Raw genomic sequence first — 26,389 nt, forward strand, 5'->3', positions numbered from 1 at the left:
ATCCACCCAATAGAATGCAGGTGCTTATTAGAGAGCTAAACACAGAGATGAATATTTTTGTGCAATGTTACAGTAATTCTGAGACTCGCCTCAGAAAGGCCTGAATCCAACATTCGAAGGGTATGTCTCTCTTAAGCACTTTATCAATATACAAAAAAGAAGAAAAGAGAAGACAGCTCATTTAAGGTCATAAGACAAACACCAATGTAGGTGGGAAAAATACAGATTAGAAGATGGGGTGGGGGAGGAGAAAAGAAAAGAAAAAAATGGTCATCAACAAGAAATGGTCACAGTCAGGGGAAACAAAGACCCAATTGTACCATACAATCTTAAATAAGGCTGCTATGAGGTCTGACATGGGGTTAAAAAGTCAAAAGAATTTTCTATCATTACTACTTCTTTGAAACAAGTAATTCTTGTTATTGAAGGCCTAGTATAAGCAAGCAAATAGTGATGTGCTCCCTCAGACAAACTGGATGCAGTTAGGAGCCACAGCTTACTAGATTAAAAATTGCATTCTTAAGGAACAGAAGCCAAGTAAAACAGAAGCAAAAAGTTATGATGATAGTTAAAGCAAACTGGATATTGTACAGGTGGTTCAATATTAAAACACAAGAAGCACTGTAAGTAAAAAGCAGCAGCAGGTCTCAGGAGGATACAAAACTACAATAGTCCTATCTTCCAACTGGGTTGAAACAGTTTACAAGGCAAGTTAAATCACCATCCACCAATTTTTATTAACAGAATGTACAGCATCCTTTGAAGAGATAAATATGTAAGAGCAGTAATCAATCATTTTTCTTAAACATCAGAGACTAAGAACAGATTTTAACCTTGTTATTTTAATTATTCTTTGGAGTAATTTGCAGCATAGAGTTTTAAAACCAAAGAGTTATTCAATTCAAGCAGTAAATCAACATCTTGTTACACTACTCACAAAAAATATTTTTATAAGCATATCCCAAGGCATAGGAGGAAGGTGGAAAAAGCAGGGGAAAAATACTCACCTTCTTGTCTCTGGTCCTTACTTCTCCATAGAAGTCTAGGGCTTCTTGTGCCTTTAAAAACTTGCCTCGATGTAACAAATATGCACAAATCATTACACCAGTTCGTCCCTTTCCAGCTTTACAGTGGATTGCTGCAACATGATTGTCATCTTCACTTAGCCATTGGTCAAGATCTTCACAAAAAGGTTTGATAAGCTCTAACTGTGGTGGGTTATGGTCTTCAAAAGGGTACTGTGCAACTGTAATAGAAAAAAAGATTTCCAATACAATAAATTTAAATGTGAGATTTTAACTAGCTTTATTATACGGGTTACCTTTTATAAAAACACTAGTAATAAACATCATGGGCAGGTAACTGGATGGATTGTGTATGTTTGACAAGTGCATCTGACAAGCATAACTCTGAAATCCATAATTATAAGCTATTCAGCACTGCAAACTATTAAGTGTATATGGTGTACTCCCTCACAAATGCACAATTAAGTGTGGTGTTATCCAAATGCAAGGGAGCTACAACAAAGATAATTACATTGAAATGTATGCTCCACTTTCCAATTGTATAACCCAGTGTCCTTGGCAAACTTGATAACAATTTTGCTCCTATCCAACAATATGCCTTATGACAGGGCTGTCCAACTGCTGTCCCATGGTCTACATGCAGCTCCCTGAAGAGTTAGTAACCTGCCCAGCCTCCACACCCCACAAGCTGTTCTTGCCACAGTTGCTGGGCTCCCTCCATCCTCCACCAGATTCTTCCTTCCTTTCCCCACTCTTGGCAGGAGCCGGTTGGACCAGGAGGTAGGACAGGGGGTAATAACAGACCGCAGTATGAATATGAGCTGGCAGTGGGACACTGCAGCTAGTAGGGCACATAATACCCTGGTATGCATCAACCAGTGCATCTCCAGCAAAACCAAGGAGGTCATTCTTCCACTCTACTCAGCACTGGTGAGACTGCAGCTGGAGAACTTCATCCAATTCTGGGCACGACACTTTAACAAGGACATGGACAAGCTTGAGAGAGTCCAAAGAAGAGTCTTACCATGGCAAGCCATACAAGGAAAGGCTGAGGGATCTGGGACTCTTCAGCCTGAGGAAAAGAAGGCTGATAGGGGACCTGGTAGCAGCCTACCACTATACTAGGGGAGTACATCAAGGGTGAGCAACTGTTCACCAGGGCTCCCAAGGGGAAAACCAGGATTAATGGCCACAAACTCCTGGAAGATTAATTCAGGCTCAACATTAGGAAAAACTTCTTCAGTGTCCAGACTGTGTAAAAAGCTCCCTCCAGAGGTGGTGCAATCGTCTACCCTGGAAATCTTCAAGACCTTGCTGGGGTCACCTGACCCTCAGTTATCTTTCCTGCTGGGTGGTAGGGGCTGGACCCAATGATCTTCCAAGGTCACTTCTGGACTTACAATCTATGACCACCTGCTGGGGGAGGGGACTGGGCTGCTCCTGTAGGAAGAGGGAACTAGGCTGCCCATATAAGTGAATGGGGGGGGGGCAGGGAAGAGGGGAAGAAGGCCTGTCCACCTGTCTGCATGGCATGAAGCCTGTGCAGCTGAGTCTGTAGTCCATGCTATGGATGACTGGAAGTTGGACAGCTCTGCCTTATAACAACCCATTATTCCACAACTGTCATTTGGAAGTTCTATTTCCTTTTTAGCCAACATAAAACACAAATAAAACTTTAATTTGCAGAAGGCTTTGCATTAGTTTCATTATTTGTGCTTAATGACTTATTATATATTCAGGTTATGTAAACTTCTCTCCTAAGCAATGAGATTGAGGGCATAAAACAAAAGAGTAAATATACAATTATTTTGAAACCATGAGATATTTTACAAGTAACTCTAGCACTGTGAAGAGTACCACTCATGTATTTTTTTTTAAAGTTTGCATGGACAGCTTATTCACTGACAATTCAGACAGACAAATCCACTTAATTTTCTAGTCCAGCTAAAAGGGAAGTGATAACTAAGAGAAAATGAATACTAAATAAAATAGAAGGGTCCACAATACTTTACAGAACTAAATTAAGCTTTTATCCAGCTCGAGAAATGATCATAAACTGTAAGGGTACATTTTCATATTACTAAGCTGTTTTGCATAGAAGAGTCCAAATATTCCAAGAGCAGCATAAGAAGGCACTTCAAACTGTTTTTGTACTTTAGACAAGTAAGAAGGAAGCTGAAATGCTTCTTCAAACACTACTCAGTGTAGCAGTGCAAAAATAAATTATTTAGATTCAATTTCAGATTTAGCTAAAAAACTTACACAGATATCTTAAACTAGTCACAGTCACTGTAAGAAGGAGCCACAAAAACTGAATCTCTCCAGGGATCAGAAGGGGCACCCTTCCTTGCAGAAAATAGTCCAGAAGTATAGTAATTGCATCCTCTGAAGATGCAACCATGGATTGGGGAAGAGGGGGATGCTATCTTTATCTAGCAGGACAGTCTGAAGCTTTACATGGTCTCAGAGCCAGACCATGAAATAAGGAAAGGTCCAGGCTCCCCTCCACCACTTGTTAAAAATTCTGGGGAAACCCCTGCATGGAAACAAACTGAGAAAAGCTACAGCATACAAAGACTGAAGATATAGCTAGATCCCCATATAAACCTAGCTTTTTGCCTAGACTTACACAAACTTTAGGCAAAAGCCCACAGTCCAAAGAGGACAAATGTCTTGTAAAGCACAGCTTTTATACAGTAGTTTTAGGGGGTTAGCAATATTTTTTACAGTATACAGCTGCTTAACCTTAAGCATGGGCCAACTCCAACTTAGCCCACACCTTGGTCACTGGACCCCTTCTCCACAGTGCTGCTGCTTCACCCCACTGCTGTAGCCAAAACTCTCCTGCTGACCAAGGTAGTGCAAAAGTCACCCAGCTCTGCGGGTCAGATAAAATGGCTCAGTCTGCTGGATCTGACCTGCCATCCCATGTTTTAGGATTCAGAGAAATATTCAGGACCTGGATTAACACCTGTGCTCTGAAAAATCAAGACATCAAAATACCCCCTTGCTTGGCACTCAAATAAGTTATTTTTTGAAGATCTTTACTACAGTTTTCTTTTCTGTCAGGGATGGGCAAAGGACACAGGAAATGAGAAGCCTTGAGTTAGACTCATACATCAAATATAGAACATTGCTTTATAATGATAAAAGGCAGGCAAACAGAAAACCTAAATGGTCTCATAACTGATTAAGCATGCTGTTTATGAAATCTTATGCCTCTCTCGATTAGTGAATATAGAAGGCGCCACTCTGCTTTGTCTTCAAGTTGCCTCAGCTTAAGGTAACTGGCAAGGGCCTTGCTAGGCAGAGTGAATGGGATGAGACCTAAGCATTAATATCTAATGTGCAGTGAAGAGATCTGAATAAATCAGTACTTCTTAGATTTCTGAAAATTAAACTCTTCATAACAGAAAATAAGAATGGAAGCAACCATGCTTCTCTGATCATGTGCAGTCAAAGGCCTAATCATTTTCACTTTTGCATCTCCTTCTCCCACCCTCAGAAATACTGGTGTCAAGCTTTAGTCTTTTTTTCTTAGGTGCCTAAATCACTGAAATGCATGTATATAGACATTTAGATCCCTGGCAGACATTAATTTTTTCATATGATTAACATATGAAAAACATGTTAATCACACAGTAAATGGCAACATGCCACACGCACAAATATTTAAGACGTGATAAACTGCCAAACCAACCACAAAATTATTACACATTAATATGGCACTTAACTTTGAACACGTCATGCAGACACCTAGTAAGAGCACATGCATCTCAGCCTAGCCCAGCCCAGAACAGAAGTCTGTGTCTGAAGAGCCAAACTGGGGTGCTTTGAGACTGACATCAGGAAGCCCCAGCATGCCTGCTTCTCTTTTACTGTCTCAGGACAGCATGCACCTGAGAATGGAGAGAGGCTACCCAATGTCAGATGTAAAGCACTGTGAGAACTTAAAAAAAGCAGGCATACAACCCACCTGCTTTTTTAGGGTCCCAAAGCAATGCAAGTCTATAAGGCCCTGAGGCAGCATGAGCTTAAGAAAGCAGAGATGCTCTCCAAAGACAAAAACTCACAGTGCCTCAGGACCTAAACAGAGCACACATACATACAGCCTGGCATGGAGAAACGCATTTCCTGATGCCAGGCTACAAGCTGCCGATAGGACCAGGACTGGGTGGGTCCTGGTGCCAGGCTCTATACTTGCAGTCGTATGACTGGAATCAGAGGAATTTTATGGCCAACCCACCCAAAAAAAAAAATCACACATCCTGCCACACACATCTGCCACAGAAGGATGCACAATTTTTGCAACCAGGCATACATGTCAGTCATGGGGCCTTAATGTCAACATCTGGTAGAGGTATTAGCTCCCATTTAGGCAAATGGAACCGTTCAAACCTCAAAGCCATTGTTTGTTTTCTCTATTACACAAAAAGAGACCAATTAAATGAATTATACTCTGTTAATGTTCTGTAGGACTTTTTTGGAATTGTAACACCACAAAGGCTTACATATTTTAACAAAAGCTGAGATTCTAGAAGGCAACTTAGCGTTCTGTCTGTTCCCATAGACATACTCCAGCTTCCAAGCTGAAATTCTAGCAATAATTGTCTTGAGCTTGTAACATAGTTAATTACTGGACTACACTTTTTAGAAACTGTCAAATACTGCTACAAATGTCTCCCTGTAGAATTTCTAGTTACTACTCTTCTCCCTCCCAAATAGCCTAAGTTTAACATTATTCATTAGTTCAAAAAGAGGTAACTCTAGAAAAGAAATCTAACATTAATAAACCAGACAGTGCAAACTTACCTCTGCAATTAAATTTGGCGGTGTCATAATGTCTTTCTGCACATCTAAAAAGAAATGTTGGATTATATTAGAATTCAACACAAATATTTATCTTATGCACATTAATGGGGTCTGTGCCACCTTGAAAGACAATAAGTATACAGTCAAAAGAAACCGCACATCTATCACCTGAACAGTTTAATACCTCAGCTAGATTTTATATATAAAATTTAGAATATATTGCTGTATAACATTTTCTAGCTGAGAAACAGTTGCTTACCCCACAGTAACTACCACTCTTCAAGTGGTATTCAGTGTTAATACCACTGCTAGGTCCCATGCAACATCAGAAGGTATTTTCATTGTTCTTTTTAAAAGCAGCATTCACTAGAGCTATTCACACACACACAGTTTCCTCGTACTCCAGTGCTAAGGCCGAAAAAGTGGAGTGATCATGATTCTCTGTTCAGAGCACATTAACGAACTAGAATGAGGGCAAGATCATGGGATCCACACTGACAACATCTGCAGAACCGTTACTAGAACGTAAATAAGCATGTTTTCAATTGCGTATCAGTGCAGATCTCCCTGTAGGTGACTGACAAGCAGTACCCTCTTCATAAAGGGATGTACAACTAAATATCAACTGCAGTACTACTCTCTCACACTTCACATCTGCTATGGCAGTTAAGTCCAATGCATGATTTCAATGAAGGTCAGTCAGTGGGTTACTTCAGGTTCTACATTTGCCAATTTCTAAAATTAGAAATTTCTAAAGCATGTAAAGGATATTTCCTGAGCTGTACTGATGTCCTGTGGGCGAGATAAACCACAGTTTTACACCTCAAAGGAACACAATAAAAAACCAAATGAACAAACAAGTTTGTCCCCTGCATTTTTTTCAATGAGATGACCTGCCATTGGGAAAGACAGAACAGCCAAAACTAAGCAGCAAGACAGTCGGAGCTGTAGGGCTGTGGTGATATAGCAAATCCAGTGCAACTTCTCTCCTTACTAGGGGTGCACTAATGAAGATTTTTTGGGTCAATGCCAATGGCTGACTAATAATGAGCTATATCAGCTGATACTGATCCAAATGCAGATATGCAAGCCTGGCAGATTGGAGAAAAATGGCTGGCTGGTAAGTCTGGGGGGAAAGCGCAGGGGAGGGCAGATCAAGGCCCCACAGTGAGGGAGGGAGTGGGGCAGGGGCTGGCGCTGCCTAGCCAGGGCAGGGCAGGGCAGGGGACAGAGCCATGAGGAACTCGTCTGGGGGTCCCAGGGCAGGGGCTCCTACTGCTGTGTGCACTCCAGGCAAAAGAAAAGGGGCTGTGTGCCCCCTGGATCTGCACCTGGAGCGAAAGCGGGCTGCCATGGCAGGCTAGGGCAGCAAACAATGCCGGGCTCTTCCTGGCTTGGGGATTGGGCTGGGGCTGTGCTTGGTGGCAATGCTACACTGTATCCACCTCATAGCTCCCCTCCCAGGACCACCGCCACCTGGCCTCAGCGCATTTCCCACACCCCTCTCCCCCGAGAAGAGGCCAGTGCAGCCCTGGCTCTAAGCACGCAGCCCACCCTTGCCCCGCATGCAGATCTGGGTGGCACATGCCCCCCATGCTTCCCTTGCGGGTGCATGCAGCAGCAGGAGCCTCTCCTGCCCCATTCCCTCCTTCACCATGGGGGCTTCAATCAATCTGCACCCCCCCCCCATCCGCCTTCTTCCCCAACAGACTTACCAGCCAGACAGTGCTCTCCAAGCTGCCAGGCTGCACTAATGGCTGTGTGCATGTTTCAGCTGCCCCCATACACGCAACGTTTATTGGTGACATTATTGGCCACATCAGCCAAAAAGAGCTGATTACCAATAGTGTCAACTGTCCTTTTATCAGTGTTGGTACGGTATGGACTGATGCACTGGTGTACCTGTTCTCCTTACACAGAGAGTGCTTCAGCATAAAGCACTTGGGTTTACTGCAAACCAAGGGGTGGTTGTATAGAAGTATGCATCCTGTAAGTCAAGAGCCACAAATCAAACTCAAGTCCATAAACACGAGATGATATAGGCAAATACCACCCTGAATGAACAGAAATGATATGTACTTGTTCAGCCTTTCAATCTGCCTTTCTTCTAAAGGATATTGGATAATTTTATATTCTAAAGAATAAGCCTCTTCCTCATAATCCTCCTCTACTGTAGTTCCTACACAAAGCAACAAGGCCAACTCTTTTAAGAAATCTTTAAGAAGAGTCCTTAAGAGGTACAGGTGTACGGGAAGGAGGAGAAAGAAAAAGGGTAGCTCTGGAGAGGATACGCACGATTCATTTGTCTGCTGTGATCATGATCAAGCCTGCTGGAAACGTGCCAAGCAGATTCTGAAAATACTGGTAGGTTTTACATTTATTGTAAACGGACTTCCAATTCTCCCATCAAATCTGCTGTCATGGGAGTGGTGCTGGCCTTTTCTTCTGAGGGTATTTGGGCTCCCTACACTAAAGCCATGAAAAATGTCTTTTTTGAGGCTGGTATGATTTTGAATATAACAAGACACAACACAAACTCCTGAAAACTGTAGCATAGCCCTGAAGTCTAGAGCACTTCTTCTTCCCTATTAGAAAGCTCCATACCCTTCAAAGACCAGATCTCCATAGCAGCTTGCACCTTTTCTGAAACGCTTGATACTAAAAACAATCTGGACTTCTTATCCCAACAGCCATGGCCTCATGGTTTTGTTGGATACATTCATGGCTACCACCTGGTTTCTACTGGTCTTTAGTGTGAAAATCTGGACAAGAAGGGCTTTTTTCCTGGCCAGGATGTTGTATTTTACAAACAGGGCATGGTAAGTTTACAATATGGAGCTGGGCTGAGACAAAGGTCCATTTTTTCAGTCCTATTCTTTTGAGATACTTTTGTGAATCTGGATTCCCTTTTGTACTTCTGCTGTCAGACTCAGTTTGAGCATGCATTTAAATGTTCAAGGCCCTTCAGAGATACCTGGTGCTTCTCTTCCACTCATTTAGATGTAGACTATGGGGTGTCAAACAGACAGCTCATGGGGTGAATTCAGACTGCAGAACCACTATCTGGCTAGCCAGGCTCCTGGAGGGCCACTGGACGTTGTGAGAGTGAGGCCTTCTGTGGAATTCAGGGCTCTTTGGTTCCACTAGCCATGACTATCGGTGGTGAGCTTGGCTCCTCACCACTAGACCCCTTCCTACCGGTGGGCCTGCTACTGTCGTCACCATGGTGGCTGCCCCCATACCCTGGACTGGATCCAGCCTGTGAGTCCTCAGGTGGCTACCATGAACTGTCAGAAGCAACTGAAAATGTAGGGACATCTGGCTGTGTAAAGAATGGCCTAATAATGCTGCTGGTGATGTGGTGAATCCCCTACTCAAAATGTAAAGGTGGGAATCTGCTCCAGGACACAACAATCCCCCAAACAGAAAAGGTGTTGTACTGCAAGAACACTGGACAAATGAGGTTTTGCTTGAGAAGGGGCCCAGAATTCCCTTCAGTCATTTACTGAAAGTAGGAGAGAGAGTCCCTACCTGTTGTCAATGAAAATATGTAGCTCAACAAGTGTACTACTAGTATACTGTACTAATGATAGGCATTGGATTCAGTTTAAAGACTCTAGACAAGCTCAGGCACCTCCACTGGTGCCAATAAGTACCAAGTCCTCTCCCCTGTACATGATATCAATAGATCAGACCTGGAGCCAGGTTTCAGAGGCTGTCTCTTTGGAGAAATGGTATTTAGAATCCTACTCGAGTGACTGATGTTAATGACCAGGTTCATTCTCCACGCAGCTCTGTCTGTGCCAAATTTTAGTTTCAAAGGCATTGGCATCATATCTATCACGGCTGCTAATGCCTTCTTCAATGCTTTCCCTTCTTTGGATTCCAGTGTATGACATCCGCTTGAGAGAGGCATGGCCAGAGATCATTCTTTTGGCTACTGTCTGGCTATTAGTAATAATTTCTTCTAGGTCAAAAGTGACCCTTGTGGACTCACAAGCATGTAATTTGAGCAAAGCATCCCTGGACTTGTGAGACTTCAAACAAAGTCTAGCACAAAGAATCTGTTAAAAATACAGCTGTTTCCCAAGCAGACGAGGCATCAATTTTATCTGTGTATGCTGGAATGAGGTTGTCATGGTAAGTCCATGGCAATGGTTCTCAACTTTTTAGATTTAAAGCATTCAGTAACTTTCTAAATTTACTTTTTGAAATGGAGTATTGTTAATTCCACTTATTTTTTACTACAGAAAAACAGAGCAATTCTGTTCTAAAGAACTCAGAAAGACAACAGGAAGGTCAGAAATATTTTTGACACTATGGATTCCTATGCAAAATCTCTAGAGTTTATCTGGAGAATCGTGTGACTGTGTCTCTGTATATCAAATGGTGCTAATACAGTATGGTACCCTTAAAAGAATTTCACAGCACCACAAGTCTTTGACAATTTATGTCTCTCATGTGGTGAAACAACAGATATGAAATACCTTGTGCGCTTTTAAGAGCATCAGACTCATGGCAATCAAAAATGGTTAAAATCAGATTTGAAATGCTCAAGAAAATAACGGGTTGGTAGGTTAAGTGTCAGGGGAACTGGTGATAGGTTAAAACGTAGAACAGTTGTGGCAGAATGCCACAAAGGACAGATGCACAGCCCCAAACACTCCTAGTTACAATATTCTGACAACACATGCAGGACCCACATGCACACCTATACTAGAAACCATGCTGATGCACACTTTACGTAAAATTTGCATACTTTCTTCATTTAGCACTTCAGAAGCAATTGTTTAAAAAAATGCAATTAGTATGTATTTTAATACTATTTAAGGTAGTAGCTGAACCCCTGCCTAAAACCCCGTATCCTTTTTACTAATGCCAGCAACCACTGTGTTTATGTAACCCTCCCTGCCATCAGAAATCCTACCCGTTTTACTGTTCTCAATTTTTAGGAGGTACCCAAAATTTTAAATTGCCACAACTGAACTTGCTGCCAAACTGGCACCTTCTCAATTCTCACCCCAATAATTTAGCTGACAGAAATGAAGGCTAAAAAGATGACAACAACCTATTTCCAGCAGGTGGTAGCACACCAGAGGCAACTAATCCCCTTGTAAAGAATGTGTACACAGAAGCAGAAGGGGTCACATTAATGAATAACTAAAAAGCTCCTTGCAAAGCTCCTCCTCTGAGCAATTACAGACTGAAGAGGATGAGAAAGAAAGATTAGACTGGGAACAAAATGGGAAAACACTGTTTTTGGGGAGATATAAACAGAAGATAAAAATAGAAAGGGTTAAAAAGGGGCAAAATGTGAAAATGAAGCTAAATGGTGAATATGCACAATATAAGTAACAGCAGCGAACAGGAAAAAGGGAGTTAACAAAAAGGAAACAATCACATTTATTAATATTTACTAGGAAACTGGAAGTTCAATTACTACAAACTATAATAAGGTTATATCTGTCCAGTTTCAGCATTAGTTCAACTAAATCAATAATCAATTTTGATAAAATTGATGCAGATATCTCGTTTGCACACTGTTATAGGTGTCATACAAAAAATTAAAAGAATAAGGTTACAAAGTCACGCACTTACAAGTTTTAAAAAAAACATGCTAATGATACTACACTGTCTTACAGCACTGCTTTTTCCCAACAGGACTTCTGCTTTTTTTTTTTTTAATGAAATGAACTCTCTTAACAACTCAAGAGTCTTGAGGCCCAGTGTCATGGGGTTGTTCACTACTGATTTTGTTTGTGGGGCCCCACACTATTCTCTCTTCCCACAAGGGCCAAATGCTGGACCATTTACAGATTGTTTATCATAGGTGTAGTAGTATTCTATTTTAAAATTCTGTTTTCATTCAAGGGCGTACGTTGTAACCAGGTCAGCCTAAGGGCATAGGCAGACAAGGTTCTTTGGGTAAGTCTGATCCAGGAAGAGCACCCACCAAGTTTATCAGGGGTGACCACCAGTATCTGGTGGAATGTTTGTTCACCAGAGCACCCCAAAGGTTGATGAGGTCAAACGGTTATAAACTACTGCAAGACCATTTCAGGCTGGACGTAAGGAAGAATTTTTTTACTGTCTGAACCCCCAAGGTCTGGAACAGCCTGCCATCAGAGGTGGTTCAAGCACCTACATTGAACACCTTCAAGAGCAAATAGGATGCTTATCTTGCTGGGATCCTATGACCCCAGCTGACTTCCTGCCCTTTGGGCAGGGGGTTGGACTCGATCTTCCGAGGTCCCTTCCAGCCCTAATGTCTATGAAATCTATGAAACTGTAGATGCTTCCCCACCTGATGAAGAGTATTTAAAACTGAAAGCTTGCTAAGAAGAATTTTTCCAACTATCTAAGTTGGTCTAATAAAATACATCAGATTTACCCAAAGAACCATGTCTGACTATTTTCATTCAATACATGGTTTTGGAAAAAATATTTTAAGCACAATTTCTCATGGTGAAACTCCAACCAACAAATGAATGTAGTGTTTTAGGAAAACCACTAAGTCACCTGAATATATTCTAAAGTTAAACAAGAACAGAAAGTAAAATTGATCTTTTTAGAGCACAGTGGGGGTTTTTTTGCATTAAGGTGAAGAAGATTGAAAATTGAGCTTCAAGTATGCACCAGCAAAAAGACAACCCAACTAAAATCTTCCACACATCTGAAAGATTTGTTTCATAAATGGATAACATTAGAAAACATTTAAAAGAGCATACTGACAATAAAAATATATCAAAAGCACTTTTCTTATTACAGCTCTTCATTTTTAAACCAAAAGTTCTTTAAAAAAAATCATTTTATCAACTGTTAAAGTACTGCACCCTTCACCTCTTCTAAAACTCACAACAAATTCTTATTTTTGGTCATAAGTTAAAATACAAACCGATCTAATGTTTTTGCTTCACTGTTTTTCCTGTCACCATTTGAGCCCATTTCAAATGACAAGCTCGATATTAAGCAGTTCAGCACTGCCTGATCTTGTGAATGATATCAAAGCCACACTTCACTGAAACTGACAGTTGAACTCAACCCTAAGAAGCAGGAAGAAATGAAGTTATATTTATACTATTTTGCATTCTTCCAAAAACCAAACTGGTGCTTATAAATAGGATCAAATAATATTTCACGGGTGGCGGGCATGCTTTAGGAGGACAAAATAGTTTTTGGGTTGATCCTGACCATTCTAGTGCAAGACCTATTTAATAAGGATGTTAAGAGAATCAAAGCAATTAAATTTAAAACGCAATCTGCAAATCATCAACTCAAAACAATCTACTTGGCTTTGATTTAAAAAAAACCCAGAAAAAAACCCAAATGAATATTACAGGCCCCTACCTTTTAGAGAAGAGACCAGCTAAGACCACATGATTGCCACCTTGACAGATACCTCAAGATACCAATTTATCTCCCAAGTAAGCTAATAAAAATTCTCATGAATTTAGCTCCTGAAATGGCTATATAAAATTAGCACACTCTCCTTATATGTACAGCAGGTAAGTAAATAATTAAAATTCAACAAAATGCCAGTATTGGTTGCCTACTGCTTATATTTATGACAAAACGCCTTTATCTACATATTTCCATGTGCAAGAACTATTTCAGTACACAGTATTTTTCAGCTTAACTATCTACCCTGTAAGGTAATTGGATGCTAGTTAAGCATACAGAAATGGTGGAGAAAAGGCAGCTACTGGAAGCCCTGCAAATGACAGGAGCATACTGGTTTCACAGCCATTTCCCCTGATTTTCAAAGGCTTCTAATAATGTCCCTGAAACTGACTGTTAGAAGATCTGAAAGTGGCGGGAACTAGTCAATGTCAGGACTGTTAATCCCAGAGCAGAGACAGCACTGTGTACTCAGATAAGTGCACAGCCTTTTCAAGTCCCAAGGTTACACGCTTACACAGAGTACACTGTATCAAGGGATTTTAGAAACACTGCCCCTTTTAGCTGTAAATAGTGCTAGCATGTCTTTAAGTGGTAAATTACATTCAGACTAGATGGCCTTCTATACAGCCTACTAGTAAAAAAAATCCAATAACTGGAACACATTCAAAATTTCCCAATAAAATTATTAAGTCGATTCCTACCTGCACCTTTTTGAAGGGCAACCCTACTATATTGTTTAAAAAGACATTCCATTCCTCATTAAGTTTCGCATGTTATATATTTCTAATATGTTAAACTAGATATTAATGAGACAAACATTTTCTTTTATTATATTATAAGCACATTTAAGCTTTTAATAATTTATTGTTCTCAGTGTGACAATTATTGGGACTTGAACATTACACTGATATATTCAATTAATAAAAATAGAAAATAAAACAGAATTAAGGAAAAAGTACTATTTTCGAAAACTCAGAGATCAATAAATCACAAGGATTACCCTTCTCAAATTCTATTTCTCCCTCTATTTCCTATCCCCCCGCCTTTAAAAGCACATACTCCAATTTCAACCAACACTACTGTAACATACATTATCTTCACATTTAAAAAATGAAGGAACCAAACCCATTATCAGATTTTAAAAGAAGTTTAACACAAAAGGGAAGTGAGGATCAAAAAGGAAATTGGTAAAATCCCACGAAGTGTTTTGATATAAATAGTTAAGATATACAAACTACATAATTCAAAGAAGAAAATATTTACTTGTAAAAATTAAGACAACTCACCTCTGTCTGCTGCAATAACTTATTCAAAACAGTACACAGGAATAACAAAGGATAGATACAGAAGCAAACAGGAGAACCTAGGTAATGATATAGCACTATGGAGATGCAATAAGTAATAAGAAAATACATATTTTTCAATTTCTCTACAAGACATCATTAATATATTACAGAAGCCCTGCTGTGAATTACTTTTTCATTTCACCACATGGTTACAAGCTCTAGGATGGGATGCATGCCAAGTCATTTAAAGTAGATCAAGTAACATGAATCTATGCCAGCATTCCATTTAACCTCATCATTACAATTTACTAAATGAACTAACAGTGCTCTCAATCATTTTTCTTGAACAAATTGTTTCAAGAAATCTGTAAAACAATATCTCAAACTGCCTCTATATAGAAACCACTTTCACTTATAAGCTATTTTTAGAACAGGGCATTTGAAAGGTGTAGACATAAGAACATACTTACAGATTGTATATCTTGTAATGGTTTTTATGTTTTGAATCCAAAAACCTTAAAAGAGAAAAGGCAATGTATATGAATATATTATGTTACTATTATTTCAAAGATACCTTAATACATTTCTAGTATCACCAAAATATTTTCAAACTAAGCCTGAAGTTCAGGGTAATCCCCTCAGCATTTCTTGAAGGGGAAAACACAAAACAAAACAACCCCGCCCCCCACCCCCCCCAAAAAAAAACAACGGGGGGGACGGGACGAGAGAGGATCCTGTAACCCTTGCTCATACAAGCAGCTCCATTAATACAAAAATGGATACTTTTGTAAATAAAAGATAAAGGATTAGCTTGTCACTTAACTACAATTTATGTTCGGTAGTCACACTTCATTGATCAGCAGTGTAGTGCACTGATGCTCAAACTTTTAGCTCCAAGGGCCAGATGAGTGGCATGTGGCCAACCCACAGGCCAATCCCTCATGGGGTCAGCACCTGCCCCAGCCCTGTGCATACCATTTAGTGTTCAGGGTCACACAATATCTGCCTGGCCAGGGGACACAGGTCCAGAAATCTGCCAGCAGATGAGCAGCAATTAGCACTGCCACCACTCCCCTGCTCCTAAATTTTTGAGCCTGTGGAAGGCCTGGCAGACCACGTGAAACAGCTTCATGGGCCAAGCATTGAACACCCTGGACATACTACATTTTCAGCTCATGTATATATTAAAACGTAAACTTCACATTTTTATAAGAAGTATGAAGGTTAAACCCAATATATTTATTGTGAAAACAGTATTTCCAACTTAATCATACACTTGAAACTTTTTATGGGAAATATGTTATCTATTGAGCGATTCTATTACTGATTAATGCCACGAACCAAGAATTTAAAGAAACAGATTCTAAGAGATATAAATGACCATTATTAATAGATCCTTGACCTTCCCGACAAGGCCAACAAAGGTGCCTGGAAACAGTGAGGAAGAACATTATGGTTAGGGACCTACTCAAACTGCAAAAAAAATGGCAGTTTTTGCAGAGACTGCAAAAAACCAGCAGTTTCCACAACTCTGTGCAGAATCCCCAGAAAATAAAACCTACTTAAAAATAAAAATGCTGGCTCACCAGTGATAGCCAGCAGCTACTGCAACCCACTGGTGGGAGAAGGGGGAAAGCGGGAGACAGGACAGGACGCGCCACGGGCATGAAGTGATGCAGCCAAGACGTCAATCACTCCCCTCCACTGCTGATTGGCTGAGGGCTGCCTTTTGGGCAGCCCTATCCTACGTTACCCATCAGTGGCAATGGGTGGGAACACAGGAAGGGCAACCCTCCCAACCAATCAGTTTCAAGGGTCGGAGCTGCTGTGATAAGTCTGGGAAAATGGTGGCTGGTGCTATATTCAGGCCATGAAATTACACATCTGCTGCCTCGATTTGGGATTTTTAATCATCTCAATTAACACAATTTAATCACTCAACTTCCCTTCCATTCATGGAAACGTAATCCTCTGCAACAGCCTTAAATATTTCAGCTAACAGCCCGAGGAAATTACTTTGGGCTAACTTCTATACTTCATGCTGAATTAATGGAGGAAGGAGAATATATCCATTGTGAAGTTAACTAAGTCACAGAAATCAGGAGGACACAGAGTTTAAGTTTTTAAAAGTATTCTTACCCATAGCCTTACCACTACTATTCACTAATGAAAATAAACTTCACATGCATAATTTTCACAGACCTCAGTTAAGACAATGTAAAGTAGACTTGCCGATTTGCTTTCTCTCATGTCCCAAAATAAGTCTGAGGCATTAAGGTTGCAAAACTAAAACCAATTTTTTTTTTTTAATACTTCCTTCAATTGACATATTTCTGTCACCCACAAAAAAACATGGTGGAAATCTGAGGCCAAATTTAATTAGATCTTTTTCCTTTAAGCAGCCCTAACTTGTCCCAAGTTACAGTCAACAGAAGAGAAAGCCAGAACCCAAAACCAGGATGCCAGATTTCTAGTTCTCTTATCACCACACTGCTCTAAAATCCAAAGCTTTAAGTTTACCTGAAGTCCTCAACTATTAAAAAAGATCATGTTCCCCTGCTTTGTCCCTGCCTGTTAAGATACTTCCCCAAGACTTTTCTCTTATTAAGCAAAGAAGGAAGACAAAAGCTATCTTCTCTATGGTGATGCAACAGAAACTCTTCATGCAGTAGCTCTTAGAAATTGAAATTGCCATGACTGTGTGTGTGTCACCTAGCAGTGTTCAATAAGAAATAACATGCAAATGTTTACACTTAACATCATCAACAATGTGTATTTGCACATCAGCCAGAAGGAATTTAATTAGCCATGGCAGAACATGCTGTTCAAAATGAAAAGAAACACAAGCTGCTAAAATCCTGGAAAGCTGAAGCAAAAACAAGCTCTAGTTATCAGTCATAATACTCCAGAAGAACCTAGAAGAACTTTGTGGTTAAACTGATGCATTAAAATAAGAACAGATGTGAGCAGACATCGTGCAATACTGAATCCCAGACTGCAATTTCATCCATGGAAAAGGGAAAAAAAAAAAATATTTCAGAGCAAACTACTATTGCCAACAAAGGTGCTAATCTCAGGGATGTCAAGGAACTCTGTCATGAAAGCTCATTCCTATAGGTAACTCCACCTAAATAAAGCTAGAAGAACAGGGAAAGCTGAATTTATGTGTGCCAGTAATTTTAGTTTTATGGACAGATTTTCCAGTATCCAGAATTATCAAATTAGGCATTTTTTAAAACCCTAAATTAACAAAATACTCATTGCAGCAGTAGAAAAAAATATTGAGTGGCTGTCTATGAAAAGAGTATGTTTCTAGCTACAGAGTATTTGCAATATGATACTGTCATTAGTACACTTATCATGACACTGACACCAACTATTCAGAAAGTATACTGGCATGTCCCCAGAGCCCTATACTAATTTATCCTGGACCTTGAGCAAATGTACCCTGTACATGAATTTTATATAACATTTTATTAAACTCAAAGAAAATAAAGATTTGAAAAGTGAAAGATGGTTACTCCTGCTAAAATATTGCAAGTTAACGCATTTGTACAGTCATGCTTCCTGTTTGAAAATGAGGAACTAAAGATAATATAACTTAGGTCACGTCCAGTTCCTCTGCAGCCATTTAATTCACACACTTTTCATATCCAGAAACAGCTGATTGTGTTATGCTACTGCTTTGCAAAATAGCTGCTTTGCAAAATTAGTTCCTCCATGAACTAATACACCTAACTTTTAAATGACGGAATTCTGTTCCATTCATCTAACTTTAAGGTCTAATTTACAGACAATGTATTGCATTTACATACTTAAATAAATTTTACTTTTCTACATTCTAAAATTATTAGGGTCAATATACAGAATTGTGTAAGGCTGTCAGTCAAAACCAAAAACATTAAAACTACTTTCATTAGCATGCTGAGTTAAAATTTCCAGCCTGATTTTCTGATATTTCATGTCTAAAATCTTTTCTGAAGTGTGTGTGTGTGTGTGTGTGTGTGTGTGTGTGTGTGTGTGTGTGCGCGCGCACACACGCGCGCGCACACACACGCTATCCAGGGGAAAGATGCAAAGACCAACTGGCTTAAGTGAAAGCCAGAAATTACTTGAGATCAGAAATGCCTTATGGGACACCAAGACAGATCTGTTCTTTGTGCCCATGTCTCTACGCATTTCAACACCACCAGTGGAGGAACACACAGAAGTATTCCACACGTGCTCCATGTGATATCCCCCAAAACAAGGTTTAACCTACGACATATGTCATGTCCTTTTCAGGGAACAGCCTGTATGGTATTTCACCACAGTATTCCCTAGCATAGTGCTCAGACCGAGCAGACGTGGCCATACATATTGCAGACTGATACAAAGGGACAAACACAGAGTTCTGTGCATCATTCCTCAAATACTCTCAGAAAGGTTCAAAACACTGGTGCTTCAGGATGAGGGTGATTCTCAGCTGGGAAGTGTATAGAATAAGCTTCTCAGGAACACTATTTTCTAATCTTATTACTTCAATATAGCATTAAGGAACAAAAACCAAAAATTGATGCAGGTGAAGCTCACTGCTTTAAATGAAAGTAGTCTGCTATGAAAAGAATGATGAATTTGCAGATATTTTGTCAGTCATACATAAAAGTGATTCTTACTACAAATTTATTTTGCTTTCCACTAGAATCTTCTGCATTTCATTAGCCAGTACAGAAACTTGAGTTCAGGATGGAGAACACAGCTGTAGTCTCCATCCTGGCCTGCCCTGCGATATCAAGTCTCCAACACTGGAACTAATGACAAATAGTCTGATCACCAACACTGCCTTGTCAGGATGATGCTACTTAATACAGTAAAGCTCTCCTATTATATCTTGGTGTGCAGTATGAAAGACCAGACAAAACTCACAGAGGAGAACTTGAGATCAGCCAAGTAGGCACCTATCTGTCAGTCTAGATTTTTTTCTTGCTTGGGCAGAACTAGTAGCATTTCTTGTGCCAACAGTGGCACACATCTACAAGACATTTTTCACACCCCTGGAACAGAGATCCCAAGATGAGGCCCTTCAGTAGCCACTCGAGTACTACACTTTGTTCAATGCAAGTCATTAAGAATGCTTCTTTTTTTTTTTTGCCTAACAAAAAGCAAAGTGGGTACATGAATATTACCTTTACTCATATGCACTATTTTCACTTCCAAGAGAGAACTATGATCTCTCTGTTGAGTAAATGTGAAGTATAGTAATGTGATGCCTGTGAGTAGTTGCAAACAGCTCTACTGAGGTAGGAAATCATTTCCTGCAAAGCGGTAAATGTTGAATTCCCTTGGAGTTCAGCATGCAAACTGCATGGAACAGGTAAGCTCCACACTGACAAACAGAGCAAATGTGAACAGCACTGAAAATGGTAATATCCAGAATGGGCCGCCTTTGAAGCCTGGTCCCTATTCTGTCAACCACTTCAATAAAAAGAAGCAATTTTTCCAGAACACCAATGTCCATCTCGACAAGATTAGGACACACTTTTCTAAGAGATGGGGCACACATGTCTGTTATCTAACAGTCAGTTTAGCATCAATTTGAAATTGGATACACAAGGAATAAGCTTTCATTGGTTTGGGTGTTTTTGCTTTTGGTGTTATTGAAGCAATACCCATCCACTCAGGATGGCTATGCTGCACAATGCAACACAGAGATGTCTCATGAAATGTCTAAACAAGTACAGCTACTGTAATGCACAGCACAATGCAGGCTAGTTTACTTGCTTCCTTCTTCTGTGGCCATACTACCCAGCTGAGGAGAGTGATTTAGGTTATGCAAAGCTCCATACTACCTACTATGCTTACAGAGCAGTGGTTCTCAAATTTATTGGACTCGAAACACCCCTTGGAAAATGCCAGCTCTTAGTTTTTGTTTTTTGACTACAGAAAAATACTAAAGCAATTCTTCTGTTTAAAAAAAAACAAAACAACAAAAACCTCAGAAAGAACACAACAGATCAGAACTGTTTTTGATATTATGGACTCTTATTTGAAATACTGGGTTTTGCTCTTGAACCATGTGTAGGTGTTTACACATCTAACAGAGCTAACACTATGGGCACCCCAGTGTGCTGAAGCATACTTACTGTGAACCACAACAGGTCAGAATGTTTTTAGCATTACGGATTTCCATTTGAAACCTCTGCGTTACTTTCTGAATCATGTCTACACACCTACCAGGCTTGCTAACACTGTGTGGCACCCTTGAACCCATCTCAAAACACTGCACAATGTCATGGCACCCTGGCTGAGAATCACTGCTTTGGAGTGTCTAGTACCCAAACTAGTTTGCTTAGAGTTAGTGCAAGCATCTCAACATTGCCTTTTATTGTACAATGCAGAAGAAGTCTCAACATCTGAACACACATCAGAATGGAATTTTCCAATTCTTGGTTTGAGAAAGTAAATAGCTAACATAAGGTTTCCAAAGCAAGGAAATCCTAAAATTAACTGCCCCATATCACCCAGCAAAAGTGAGAATGGCTACCCTGGAAGGCTGCCTCACCTAATATCAGACTAGGATTTTTCTGGAACTAATGGTAACACCAGACTGAGATTATCAGCAGTTCTCATTGATCTTTTCTTGCTATCCAGTGATGAAACCAAGAAAGATACCTGAAGTGTTGCCAGGTGAAAAGGAGATGCAAGGATTACTTCAATTTTAGAGTCATCTGGTGAAGAAGGATGGGAAGTGACAAGATCTCTCATGGTTCCACATAGAGATGGAGAGAACTGTTCTGTATTACAGGGAGGGATCACTAATTTACTGTCCATCAGGAAGAGTTCAACTTCTATAGATTCATAAGAATAAAGAACTAACATCTACGGAAGCCCAGAAAGATTCCCATAAGGTAAAGTGAATATACGAACACTGAAAACCTGAATTGACCCTAGTAGCAAAATCAGCTCCCTTATATGGCCATAGAAAAAAGATGCACCTGACCAGATGCAAAGATACAACCCAGAAATTTTCAAGCCTCCATGCCAAAAAGTACATGAATGGCTGAGTGAGAATGTATGCTTAATTTGAAAATTAGAGAACAATTTCTGGTCTTGTCTTCTAGTTAGTATTTGCATCAGATTTAAAATATATGCAGAAAAAAGTATTGTATGCATTAATTGCACCTCCCAGAAGTAATTTATCCAGAAAAACAAAATGTAATTCCTCAGCTAATGACTACTGCACAGAAAGGTTAAAACAGAAAACAAAACTATTTGTAACACTAAATCAACAACAAACTTTTTGGACAAAGGTAAAATGTTTCCCCTATAGGGTACTATTCTTCACAAATTATGGTTTAGAACAATAGTGCTCAACCTTTTTTGGCCAGCAGCCCAGATGGGCAGTGCCTGATCCCTCCAAAAGGCGAGATCTGACAGGACCTCATTCGGCTGCGCAGGGGTAGAGAAGGGGGCAACCTGGCCCTAAATCAGTTGGGCAGTAGAAGGGGACTTGATCTTACCCAACCAGGCCCTGCAGGGGGAAGGGCAGGGGGAGCTGTGATCCAGCCCCAATCCAGATCCACAGCAGGAAGGGGGCATGGTTCAGCCACAACCTGGCCAGATGGAGGGAAGGGGGCATGGGTTGGCCCTGCAAGTGGGGGAACGTGAAGGGAAGGAGTGAGTGAGGCCTAGCCCTGAACCAGCTGTGCAGGAGGAGGGCACACTGCCCCTCCCTGTAGCAGGAAGGGGGTATGGCTCAGCCCCAACCTGGCTCGATGGAGGGAAGGCTGTGTGGCTTGGCAGTGCGGGGGGAGGGTTGTGGCCCAGCTCCAACCTGCCCTGCAGGGCTTAGAATTTGGCAGTGGGGATACGTGGCATTATTAATGGGCTCTGCTCTCTAGCTGCCAAATTTTTCAAATTGGGGGGAGCCCCAAGGGCCAGATTCCAAGGCTCCACAGGCTGCATTTGGCCCACAAGCTGGAGGTTGAGCACCTCAGGTCTAGAATGCCGAAGTAGTCCACTAATAGGCTGTTATTTAAAAGGAGTCCTAGAAAAGCAGGATGATCCTGGATATGAAGAACAATGGGACAAGCTACCTAGAGAACCTGTGGAATTTCCATTCACTGGAGATTTCAAGAAGAGACTACCCAGGCATCTACATGGGACTGTTTACAGACAGCAAATCCCAGATACATAGTTTTGGACTAGAAGATCCTGAGATCCCTTCCAACTCTAAAATTCAAGAAGCCCTGGACTTACTGGGAATATAAAGCACACAAATATACACAACGGTATCTCAAGAGTTGCTACTGAATCTTACTACCCTGCTTCCCAAATCCTAAAAGCTAATGCTGAACCCCAACCCCTTTATTCCTCATGAAGATCTGTTAATGGACTCCACATTGTTTTATACAGACATACCCACACAGTCCTTCAGAGGACCTGTGTACTTCCCTTGAAAGCCCATGTCCTACATTTTACAAAGTACTGTTTTAAGGAAGTACATCCAACTATACTGGCATTGTGTTTGTACATCTGGAGCACTTTTGCATCTAGACACAAAGACCTATTCACAATGCAAACTATATAGTTGTCTATTTCAGTACTGCCAGCCTGGTGCTCAACATAGTTAAGCTTCCGTAGACAGTGACAAAGCATGTTAAATCCTTTACTCTTAGCTGAGATAGTGTTTAAAAACAAGCATTTCAGCTAAGTATTCAGGGGCCACATTTTTGCCACCCACAAACTGCACCCATTTATGCTTTAGTGTTAAACCATGCTCAATATCAACCAGTTAAATTAGTTGTTAAGCAACTGGTGTCCATTATGGTTTAATTTTCTAGGACAGACAACATCGGAGAGCTCTGAAAACAGACACTATTACATCTCTTCTCCAGAAAAACTGATTCCTAATGTTCGAAATAATACTGGAAAAATCTTATTTCAGTTAAACAGTGCTAAAGATTCCCCAGTCCCCAAAAATTTTAAATTGGGCTTTTGATGTTTTTAGTATGTTTATGAGGTAAAGATATTTTTTCTCCTATGGTATTTGGGGCTTTTAGATGTTTCCAAGTATTTTTTATGTTAAAAAACAAAAACAAACAAACCAACCAACCAACCAACCACCATTTATCAAGAGTGAATTCTCCTTTGCTAAAGCCATAACCAAAACAGCAACAACATTGCAACTTGAAAGACATTATTTCAAAGTGGTCATTAAACTGGTCAATAGACAGACAAATGTTCAAAGCACACAAGTATTTTAAATCACATTGTAAAAGCTGTTCCAAGGTAACTTACATCTTCATGTTCCTATAGCTAAATTTTTGCAACATTAACATTGTTTCATTCAGAATTAAGGTTACAGGCATTTAGTTCACTCATACTTAGGGTGACTGTATGTCCCCATTTGGCCAGGACACTCCACAATTCTGTAACCCGGTCCCAGGTGATTGGTCATAAGTCCCAGGATGGAGTCTGCCAAGGAGGTAGAGTAGCACAGCTGCTGCTGTGTGAGAGCAAGGACGTGCCATAAGCAGGTGGGGTGGTGCCTGCTGCAGTCCACCCACCTGCCTTGCTCCCACATAGAAGCAGAGATGCCTGCCTGTCTGGTGCACCATGCTGCTCTACCTCCCCTGCCAGACTCCCTTCAGCCTGGGACTTTTAATCAACCAGCCACAACAAATCTACAGCATCCTGGAGTGTCCTGGCCAAACTGGGAGATACAGTCATCCTAATTACACTGCCAAAAACATGGAGAGGCAATACTTATATCCTAAAAGCTGATGTGTGCTCCCAAGTGGCAACTCCCTCTCCTCTTGTAAAACAGTTAAAGATTATATCTGTCCATAGCTTTTGTGCACTGACCACTCAGTTCTTGTGGGTTACCTTTTACTTGTTTTCCAATTGCTACAGGACAGAATTTTCAAAGCACCCCAAGTGATTTAAGAGCATGACTCCTGCTGATGTTTGAAAACGTTTGTGATCCTAACCGATCTGTTCTTGTCGAATTCTTCTGCTCCACATTTAGTCTGAAAGCTTAAAGTGGTGGTTTCCAACCTTTTTAAACTCAAAGCACCCTTTTCCCATAGCTTTTCTGAATTTAGCATAAACTTTTCTGAAATGGATTTCAATGGGGGGTTTTTTGTTTGCATTTGTTTTTTAACTATGAAAAAACAATAAAGCAATTCTTTTGCTACAAAGAACTCAAAAAGGTCACAACAGGTCAGAATGTTTTTGACACCAGGGATGTCAATCTCTAGGCTTATCTTGTGAATCACGCACAGGAGGTGTTTGCACTCCTAACAGAGATAATATTGCATGGCACCTTTATAAGGATCTCATGCCTGGAGTGTCACAGTACCTCACCTAAGAATCATTGCTCTAAAGTAGCCTATGTTGAAATATACTAGATACGTTTTAAAAAATAAACTTGAGTTCAGAGTTACCTTTAAAATTTTATCCTTTTAAAGAACAGCATCCTAGTCTTCCAACAGGGATAATCTGAACTTCTCTTGTGAAAAGAGCATGCTAAGTAGGACTTATAAATAAGTTAATTTTTTCTTCTACACTTCAGATATTACTTGCATAACAAAGTGCAAAAGCCTTCATCTGTAAACCTGTTACTATTCACTAGCTGAAGTCAACGTTAGATATCTATATATATAAAAATTCTCTTTTGAAAAATAAAGGATGTGAACAAGCATCCATTCTGAAATGACATCAACTGGTGAAAAAGTTGTGACAGTTTGGATAACAAAACCATTACTTCAATAGTTCTCAACTTTTTTAGACTCATGGGACCCCACAAAAGATGCCACTACTCACCTTTCACTCATTTCTGCCTACGGAAAAATACAGTAACTCTTCTATTGCGAAACTCAAAGACTACAACAGGCCAGAATGTTTTGGACACAATCAACTCCTATTTGAAATTTCTGGGTTTAGCTTGTGAGTGATTTGTAGGTATCTGCACAGTTAAGTGATAATACTGTGGCATCCTTGAAAGGATCTCATTCCACCACTTAACAACCAATGCATTACTTTCATACTTTTCTATACTCAAAAGAACCCAAGTTTTACCATAAAATACTTGGAGGGAGACCATAAAAAGGAGAGAAAGTACTTTTTTTTTTTTTTTAATCTCTTGCTGCAGAGAGAAGGATGCAGACCAATGGTCTGAAGTTGCAGTGAAGTAAGTTTAGACTGGATATCCAGAAAAAAAACTCTTTACTGTGAGAAAAATGAGGCAGTGGAATACACTGTCTAGCCTACGACACAGGTTCTTGTCCCTCTGCTCAAGGTCAGATCAATCACCATATTTAGGGTCAGGTAGGAATTTCTACCCATGGTCAGACTGGTATAGACAGTAGTTGTTTTTGCCTCCCTCTGTAGCAGGGGGCACGGTCCTCTAGCTGGTACCTCTTGAACATATAGACAACATTTTACAGAAGCAGAACATTGGCTACTGTGGTTCCCCTGCTTTACCTGTGGCAGGTTAGGGTGTTAGATCTGTGTTTTGTCAGGGCTGACAGTAGTCTTATGCAGAGTTTATGTTATGGCTGTATGGGATTGTCTGGATAGGGATGACCCTGCTTCAAGCAGGGGGCTGGACTAAATGACCTCTGGAGGTCCCTTCCAGCCCCACTTCTCTATGACTCTAAAAGCAGAACTCACAAATTCAACATAGGAAACAAATGTCCAAACTGAAATCCCTGGAAATATCTTCTAGTTTTACCCACTGTTTTTACTGAAGTGATCCAAAGAGCTACTTCTACACTAAAATGTACTCTATACAGTACAGCATATGAATGATAAATAATGTAAAGGCTCAACAAGAAAAATTAATATCATAAAAAATTAAGCCTTACCTTACTACATCATCAA

The 26,389-nt window shown here is 40.3% G+C and overlaps 1 protein-coding gene and 1 long non-coding RNA gene across 2 annotated transcripts in view; one reads left to right on the forward strand and one right to left on the reverse strand.

Annotated features, from left to right (window-relative positions):
• The window catches only part of LOC109290927, an 8,062-nt gene extending 7,062 nt beyond the window's left edge, over nucleotides 1-1,000 (forward strand). The window contains exon 2 of the long non-coding RNA XR_002095714.1: nucleotides 441-1,000. This is a non-coding gene — a long non-coding RNA (uncharacterized LOC109290927). The remainder of the gene's footprint in view (nucleotides 1-440) is intronic.
• Nucleotides 1-26,389, reverse strand: part of PTEN (phosphatase and tensin homolog) — a 72,393-nt gene that overhangs the window by 22,000 nt on the left and 24,004 nt on the right. Inside the window, exons 3-5 of the mRNA XM_019507752.1 lie at nucleotides 14,995-15,043; nucleotides 5,838-5,881; nucleotides 1,008-1,246 (exon numbers count right to left, since the gene is read on the reverse strand). Coding sequence (XP_019363297.1) covers nucleotides 1,008-1,246; nucleotides 5,838-5,881; nucleotides 14,995-15,043 — 332 coding nt within the window. The remainder of the gene's footprint in view (nucleotides 1-1,007; nucleotides 1,247-5,837; nucleotides 5,882-14,994; nucleotides 15,044-26,389) is intronic.

Source organism: Gavialis gangeticus, unplaced genomic scaffold, assembly GCF_001723915.1.
Source record: "Gavialis gangeticus isolate Ggan-Ray unplaced genomic scaffold, GavGan_comp1, whole genome shotgun sequence".
In the NCBI taxonomy this organism is placed as follows: Eukaryota; Metazoa; Chordata; order Crocodylia; family Gavialidae; genus Gavialis; species Gavialis gangeticus.